An 8,025-nucleotide genomic window follows, 5' to 3' on the forward strand; every position below is an offset into this window, starting at 1 on the left:
GATGATGCTGATCCCGATGGTGCGAGGTGGGAGAACGCTTTGGAAGTTTCAGGGGCAGTCGAACGATTTGGTCGTCAATGTGTGATTGAACCCCTGGCCAGGGCGGCGGGAGGGAGATGGCGATCGCTGGAGGGTTTCGCGCGGCCACGGAGAAACTCAGAGCCTGGAGGCGGAGGCGACGGAGGGAAAGGCAGAAACCACGGCTTGAACGCTCTCCCCTGGAATAAGTATACATTGCGCACAGAGGCGTCCCGAGGAACCGGATGGAGGGCTCCCCGCGGTGGTCCATTGACCTCACGGATTGGGCAGTCCCCTTGTGGTCGATGATAGGCGACACTCGGTTCGGCGGAGGTATTTTGACATGAATCGTCTTTCTCTGCAAAGCGGACGGTTCTGAATGAGGATATGGTCATCTCGGGAGAGGATGGGATAGAGGTGAACAAGCTAGCGTCCATATATGGAGGGATGTGTATGTGGGCGCAAATGAAGCGTCAGCGCTTCAGCGCCACTCTTCCACGCTTATCTCCCGGGCGGGGGCTGAGTATAAGAACACGCGACAGCACACAAGGTGCGCGGCGAACTCACCGAGGCCTTTCTATCATCATTCTTGTTCTTCGAGGCGGCGCGACAGTCCCGACGTTGTCTTCGTATACAAAAAGAGCTGCAGGCAAGACGAGTAGGACAAGAAAGCGAGTTCACACGCGAGGAGCACGCGCTGTCAAGACAGTCGACGCGTAGACTCGGGGAAGATGGGAAGCCGCCAGGTGGGACGATAATTCAAGTCGTCTCGATCGATGAGAAAGAATGGAGAGACGAGCCAGAACGTTGACACACCATCGCCGTTCTCAAAGCTTTTCGTAATGAGGTGAACTGATAGAAAGAGTTCGGCAACTGCCGCAAGGATGCAGATGCCCCTATCGCTTCTAGCCCTACATTCAGTTCTCCTTTAACATCGCTTCACTCCAGCGCTCAACTTCTTCTCTCAAGCAGACATCATGACGTCCTCGAAGGTATTGTTCCAAGGTAATCAACTTACGCTCGAGGCATCAAGCAACCCGAAGACTACACGTACATTCACTTTCCGCGAGACGCATTTAACATACAGTCCAGAACATACTCGTACAAATCGAATTATATGACTCTTCTTCTTCTTTTCCATCTTTCTCTCCTGTCTGTCGGCGACGACAGTGCCATCTGGCTTTTGCGTCTAAGCGGCACCGGTGTGCTCGACCTGGCGGAGGAACACATCGGCCCGGACGTAGTTGTTGTAGATCTCGTTCGACGTCAGCAGCGTGTCCGTGCTCGTCGTGGTCGGGTACTTGAACGCCGCGAGGGGCTCGTGGAACTCGATGAACGTCGCCGCTGTTGCAGAACGGGATTGCGTCAGCTACGAGTGCGAGTGCGAAGGAGATGGAACGGGGGGGAAGCTTACATTGTTTCCTGTACCCGTCGCCCTTCTCGCCTGTGCCGCCGTGGATCTTTTTCCGGTACCCCTTCTCGTTCGAGAAATTGTTCGTGTAGAACATCAGACCGTCCTCTGCCATCCAGCGTTATGGTTAACCACACGCACTCGAGGGAACCGAAGAGATAAAAACTCACGGTTCGAGTCAAACTTGACGGCCAACCCCGACTTCTCCGACGACAGCTCCAGCACATTCTCGTTTGGGCGCTCAAAAATGTCCTTGACGACGTTGAGCGACGGACCAAACTCGGAGGTCTTAATACGGTGGGGCGACTGCCTGGTGGTGCGTTCCGAGAGAACGTAGTAGTCATCTATTCATCAATCCTCAGGGTTCAGAAATGAAGGCTCTGCGGAAGAGAAGCGAGACACACCATAGCCAGCCCCCGAGGGCCAGTTGTCCCCGACCCGCTTCCCGTCATGCACATGCGCGAGGCTGCCGTTGTCCGCCTCCGCGACGGGGATGAAGTTACCCGTCGGGAGGAAGTTGGCGTGCCGGTCAGCGATGTGGCTCGCCTTGAGGGTGACGCGGTGGTTGAGGATCGACTGGGCTTCGGGGTCGTCTTTGAGCGAAGCGTCGAGGTTGAAGCCCCAGTGCTGCGTGCACACAGTCGTGTTGTTAGATTCGCATGCACCTCATAATGAAGTGGGAGGGGCGCACCTGAGTGAGGTTGATCGGCGTGACCTTGTCCTTCTCCTGCAGCCTCGACCTGTACACGATCACGACGCTCCCCACTGCATGCTCTGCGGGCCCGGACGCGACCCCGCGCGGCCCAACCAATGCGACAAGCGTCTCGGTGAGGAGCGTGCCTTCGTAGCCCTCCTCGCCGTCGGGAGAGGTGTAGTGGAAGATGGCGGCGCTCGCGTCACCCGGGGCAGCCTGGGTGATCGTCTCGACTTCGGACTTGGTGAAGAGGGTGGCGTCCGAGAGAGTGTCATATTTTGACCAGATAGCAAAGTCCCAGCCTTTGAGACCGCCATGCAGCGATACTTCCGGTGACTCTGAGAGTTAGAGCGAATCGTGAGCAAGAATGGTGATGGATGACAACTAGTGCGCACCATTGGTGACAGTGGTGAACGATCCCTGAATGCCGTCCTTGGAGACGTTGTGGGTACCGACGGGAACACGGTTGGCGTATCGGCCGATGACGGTGTTGACGTATTTGACTTCGGTGTGTCCCTGGGGATCTTCCGGGCCGATCACAATGTCGTGTGTCTGTCCGGGTTCACGGGACGAGCAAGCGGATGGATGAGAATACGACAATGGTCTATAGATATGTCACGTACTTTTCCATCTGCCTGGACGTATACTCTGTGGATCGTCAAGCCAAAGGGCAGGACCTGTTCCACAAGTCAGCCTCACTAAATTGTTTGCCTTGAATGAGAATGACGCACCTCGACGGCAAGCGGGGGAGTGAGCGAAGGGAGAGTGAGCAGAACAGGCTTGAACTCGGCCATGGTGGATTGGTAGGCAGGAGAGAGTGGGAGATGTGTGTTGGGTTGCGCAACTTTATAGGGTGGCGGCGCTTGGGAAGGAAAGATGTGGTGGACGCGCCGTGTGACTTGAAATATTCTACCACTTCCTCCGTCCTATCTTATCTTATCATCTCCCCTTTCCTCTCATCCTGCCCAGCGCTTTCAGGCGGTGACAGACGCTGTAAAACGAAATTCCTGCTTTCTACTCGATAGATCTGTATGTTTTCCGCTCCACGGAGAAAGACAACCTCCCAGATGAGGGTAAATTTTAGGAGAACGCGACCATCCCGGGTGACACTCTCATGGACCGAAAGCAGCTAGCTCCGAGCACCGTGTCCTCATCCCGGCGTTTTTGCGCATGACACAGGACACATATTTCTTAGCCTATGACGTCCCGCAACGGCTCGGAACGGCATCCCTGTCGCCCCACCTCTCGGTCCGCGACTGTCCCGGTCCTCGCCCACAACTTGACAAAAGAAACGGAGCACAGCGGCATCGCAGGCAGATATTTCTACATACACATAATGTTACTCTTATAGATAGTTCGAATGGAAATCTCCGTCCCTTTCCGATGAGTACCTCACCAGACAACAGTCCTCGTTCTCTATACGAGCACTTTGCAACCAGTGACATCTTCGCTCGAACCTTTCACTCGGTGAACTTGTACACTAAAACAGCCAAGTAAATCATTAGCAAACCAACACCCTCAACCTTGACCACGAGGGTACTCACCGCAGGCACCACTGCTCGGCTTAGTGGCAAAGATGACGTCCCTGAGCGCACCCCCCTCGAGGTTCTTGTACGGCCCATACGCAGCCTTAACCTTTGCGATGAATTCGTCGACCTTGTCCTCGTCCACGAGCGAGACCGTGCATCCGCCCCAGCCAGCGCCCGTCACGCGGCTGCCGTATGCGCCCGCCTTGAGCGCGATCGCGGTGAGCTCGTCCAGCTCGGGACACGAGCACTCGCACATCGACGAGCAGGACACATGCGAGGTGCTCATTAGATCGCCGAGCTGCTGGAACACTGTTGGGCCGGCCGTCCCGCTCGAGGCGGCGGCAAGGCAGACATCGCGGAACTGGAGTACGCGGAGGGCTTCTTCGTAGACGTGTTTAGCGCGCTTGTACAGCTGGAAATGTGTCGCTTCGACTGGTGGATGGGGTAGTTGTGCGTCAGCATCGGCAATGATGAAAAAGATGATTGGAGTTAGCGTACCTTCGACCCAAGAGAGATAAACCTGCTCGAATGCTACCTTGTCCAACCCACTCCACTCGACCATCGTCTCCATCGTCACGCCCAGCTCCTCCCCGTCCTTCTTCCCTTCGGGCCTCAAGCACTCCACTTCCTTTGCCATCCTCTCCAGTCCCTTTCTATACACCTCCACGTCCTCGCTCTGCGCATCCTCGGGCTCGCCCAAGAGCCTTGCCATGACAGTGCGTAGGGTGATCTTCTCGCTGGGGCCGACCTTGACGCCGAGACGGCGGGCGAGAATGCGCGCAGCTGCGAGCGTTTCCACGACGCGGAGATTGTACCGCGTCTTGGCGTGCACGGCCTTGTCCGACACGACGAGCGAGTTGGCGCAGATGAAGACGGCGCCGCCTTTGCCCGATGTCGAGGATCCGGGGAGGGGAATCGTCTCTGCAGCGAGCTTAGGGAAGAAGGAGATGTAGAGGGCGGAGTTGGCGAGCGCGATGACGGAGGCGGCCTGGTCCATTCTGTTCGTATGGTGTCAGTATTGTGGAATAGACGAACGGATGAGCACGCACCCTCCAGAGTTGACGCCGACCCGCTTCTCGTTCTCCATCGCCATCTCGACGAGCGATCCCTTGTTCAGAGGAGCCGTTGCCCTTGCGCGCGAAGAGGAATCGTCGACGAGCCCGTTAACAGCGAGGAACGCGAGTGTTGACCCGACGACCATCGCGGCGCTGCTCGAAAGGCCCGAGCCAGGAGGAACGGAGCCGGTGACGAGCAGATCGACGGGAATCGGCTGCTCGGTCTCGCCAGGCGCGAAGTAATGGTTCAAGACCCCCTGAACACATCGATAACGTTAGCATGCGGTTCGAAACCAGAACATATAGTGAACGCACGTAGTACCCGGCCTTGACGTAACTCTCCCACCTCAGCTCCGACCTGTTGATATCCAAGTGCCATTCTTCGACATGCACGGCGTCCTTTGGGACATCTTCGGTACCTACAGCGCCGAGGGTGGGACGACGAACAGGGGCGAACCCTTGGCGGGTGTATTTGGGGTACAGGTTCTCGGCGACGACGTCGCCGTGGCTATTGCCAGTGGGAGAACGGGGGGCGCAGGCGATGAGGATGTCGTGCTCGATGGCGGCGGGGAAGCATCCGAAAAGCTGGTAGTCGATGTGCTCCCCTGGGACGCGGGTGAGCTCGGAAGGGAATGTCGATAGGAGGACGGGAAGACGTACCGATGAGGCTGGGAAGAGGATGAGCAAGTGTTCATGTAGCATATAGAGAATAAAACGCACTTGACACGGCCGGGCGCACGAGCGATGTATGCAGGCGCCCTGCCAAACCTCGCCTTGAACTCTTTCGAGAGATTATCCCAGCGCTCTCTATATCGGTTGGGCGGTATGTGTTCGCGAGATGGGCGTCAGACGCACGTGGGGGAGAAGGAGTAATGAAGTGAGATCAATTCGCGATTCACGAGATGAACAAAAGACTGCCGATGACTCACGCGTGGTTGAGGGACGTGCCGAGGTTTTGGTAGAGGTCCTCGAGGTTGGTGAAGACTGGGATCGGGAGCGACGCCGCCATAGTTTGTGTTAACTCTCCAAGTACTGAGGTGTCGAGTCGACGTCCGGCGGGTTAAAATCCTGTCGGGTGAGCAATGATCAGATTACTGGCCACGATGGGATAGGATACGATGAACTGACAGCGGAGGTATGCTGGATGGGTCAAACGGGAGGAGTTATCAGATGGCCCGTAGACTCATCCCGCCATGTGATCGACCGGTATGACGCGCCGGGCCCTGGTGGATGAGAGAAAACGGTACGCCTTCATTTATCAACACTGAACCTTGCGATTGAGCGTCGAGCAGGCGAGGGTATGATCGACGAGACCATTCACGTTCATGTTCGCTTGTGGTGGTCATGACGGAAAACATCAAACGACACGCGTCCGCACTGTCTGCCTCAGGGGCAGCCACTTCCACGTTTCACGATTTCTGTCCTTGTCGGAACTATACACTACTCGTAGTACACGACAATGAAGTTAAATCACCAATAAAAGATCGTCGTACCGAAATCCATGTCCTCCAGCGCAATAACATCGTCTCCTGCAACCAGCTCACAGTCGTCAATGCACAGCCGCTCGAGCTGCGCCGGTATAAACGCCTCATAATTTGGAGCCTCCACTTTCGGCGCATCTACTGGAGGAATGGACATACTGTAGTTTTTCGACCTTAAGTTCGGTCCCCTGTCCACCCCCCCTCACGAACCGAACTTCCGCATCAGGAAAGGCGAAAATTCGGCTGTAGATGGGCCATTCCCACGTCACCGGGATAGCGCTGTCATGAGCGACGTGTCAATCGGGCAATCATCCTGACAGGATTCACCGAGGTTGATGATGTCAATGTTCGGCCTCTATATCATTTGACGTGGACAGAGGCTGGGCCGCCGCCGTCAACGTTGCACTGTGACAAGGGAGGTTGACTGGTTGCATCTGCTGCAGCTATTGCTCAAAGTCAATCACGCCTTAACGTCCGTCAGAGGTGGAGGCGTGTAAATCGTCCGTTCGTCGTTGTAACATGTTAAACTAGCTAACTACTGATGAGTTCTCAAACCAAATACTTTACAGTACGCTTCGTAGTCCTCGTACATAGCTGTGTCAATATATTTGTTGAGAAGGTATTCGTTAGCGGAGGAACCTCCTCCGTGAAGCCATACTCTCGGAATAGGTCCAGTACCAAAGTAAGGAATCATATGGCACGGACGTACCACTTGCGACAGTCGGATGACCTCAGAGTAAGGTTCAGTCTGACGCGTGGCCCGAGCAAGCTTGAACATCATTGTAGACAGATCGATGGCTTTGACCTTGAGCTCACGAAACCAGTGGACATAGGCCAAAGGCTCGCGGACGTCACCGAGATGGGTCGGCATGTTGAATATCACCCGAACCTCAGCAACGCGTAAACCTGGGCGTGTTCAATCGGATCGACAGTGAAAATAGATCAAGAGTTGTATCACTCACCGAACAGGCCACCTAGCCGTTTATGAGCCTCCCGGTTTACCTCAACAAGGACAGTGTCCCATCGTGCAGCAGTCGAACCTTTGCGGGGGCCAAGGAGCTTTGCTGGAGCTGCGTAAATGCGACAGTCGAGCTTGTTTGCATTGAAAAAAGGCTGATGCTTCATATGGACCACCGCGCTGCTGAAAACGTCGTATGTATCAAAATCTCGCGGAGTGAAACCTTCCTGATAGATGCTGTTATCTTTGAGGAACTTCGTCACAGCGTCGGTGAATCGCAGCACGCCGTGATGCTCTTCAAGCGTCGAGACCCATGTCCTAGGGAAGTGCGGCTTTTGAGCCACTGTGGACTCGCGCACGATTGACGCGGACATAACGGGCGGGGTGGTGGCTGTCTGAGATGCAGCATGGAGCCTCGGGGAAGCGGCTTGATCGCGAGAAGCATTCGACGTCGAGGCAGTCTCGGAGTGGTAAGCCGCAGGGATTGGCGTTGTTGGCAGGAGCGTGGCTGAGCATTGCGATGTCTGCGAGACGACTAATAATCTTATACCGCTCGTAAGGGCTAATCTGGACGGTCGCCTGGTCGCCGGATGGTTTCTAGGGAGCTGGGGACCCTGATTTCTGCACACAGCAGGGTAAACCATACCCAAATATGGTAACTTTAAAATCCCAGCCCAATCGGGTAATTTTTATCGGCGACCATGGGCGACCGCTCAGCCATCTATGGTCGCCGGACAGTGTTGGGTGGTGAACCTTCTGGGAAGGGAAGTGGCTGTATAAGGCAAGTGTGATGACTAATGGAGCCAAACTAGGGTATCCACAGCCACATACATGTTAGTCATCCATCTGTACAGCCACTGGATAGTGCCAATCACCCAT

General features: G+C 55.5%; 2 protein-coding genes across 2 annotated transcripts; both read right to left on the bottom strand.

The window, feature by feature from the left end:
• Positions 1–1,050: 1,050 nt before the first annotated feature.
• On the bottom strand, positions 1,051–2,925 carry CONPUDRAFT_80856 (galactose mutarotase-like protein). The gene is made up of 8 exons (XM_007767341.1): positions 2,855–2,925; positions 2,747–2,800; positions 2,519–2,675; positions 2,121–2,461; positions 1,834–2,056; positions 1,600–1,773; positions 1,433–1,537; positions 1,051–1,362 (listed from the first exon to the last, which is right to left on the bottom strand). Exons 1-8 carry the CDS (start codon positions 2,915–2,917, stop codon positions 1,208–1,210), a joined length of 1,272 nt encoding a protein of 423 aa, XP_007765531.1. The 5' UTR covers positions 2,918–2,925; the 3' UTR covers positions 1,051–1,207.
• A 716-nt stretch (positions 2,926–3,641) lies between these two features.
• On the bottom strand, positions 3,642–5,716 carry CONPUDRAFT_50823 (galactokinase gal; the record flags this gene model as incomplete). The annotated part of the gene is made up of 7 exons (XM_007767127.1): positions 3,642–4,084; positions 4,151–4,650; positions 4,702–4,964; positions 5,023–5,087; positions 5,148–5,328; positions 5,433–5,514; positions 5,637–5,716. The coding sequence occupies 7 exons, from the start codon at positions 5,714–5,716 to the stop codon at positions 3,642–3,644; spliced, it is 1,614 nt and encodes a 537-aa protein (XP_007765317.1).
• Between the last annotated feature and the right edge of the window lie 2,309 nt (positions 5,717–8,025).

The sequence above is a fragment of the Coniophora puteana genome (assembly GCF_000271625.1).
Source record: "Coniophora puteana RWD-64-598 SS2 unplaced genomic scaffold CONPUscaffold_3, whole genome shotgun sequence".
NCBI classification, from domain to species: domain Eukaryota; kingdom Fungi; phylum Basidiomycota; class Agaricomycetes; order Boletales; family Coniophoraceae; genus Coniophora; species Coniophora puteana.

Excerpts from the sequence above, each read along its gene's own strand:
- CONPUDRAFT_80856 (XM_007767341.1), bottom strand. The coding sequence starts at position 2,917 with ATGGCCGAGTTCAAGCCTGTTCTGCTCACTCTCCCTTCGCTCACTCCC. Across the intron at positions 2,801-2,854 it reads CTCCCCCGCTTGCCGTCGAG|GTCCTGCCCTTTGGCTTGAC; the intron begins GTGCGTCATTCT and ends CTTGTGGAACAG. Across the intron at positions 2,462-2,518 it reads GTTCACCACTGTCACCAATG|AGTCACCGGAAGTATCGCTG; the intron begins GTGCGCACTAGT and ends TCTAACTCTCAG.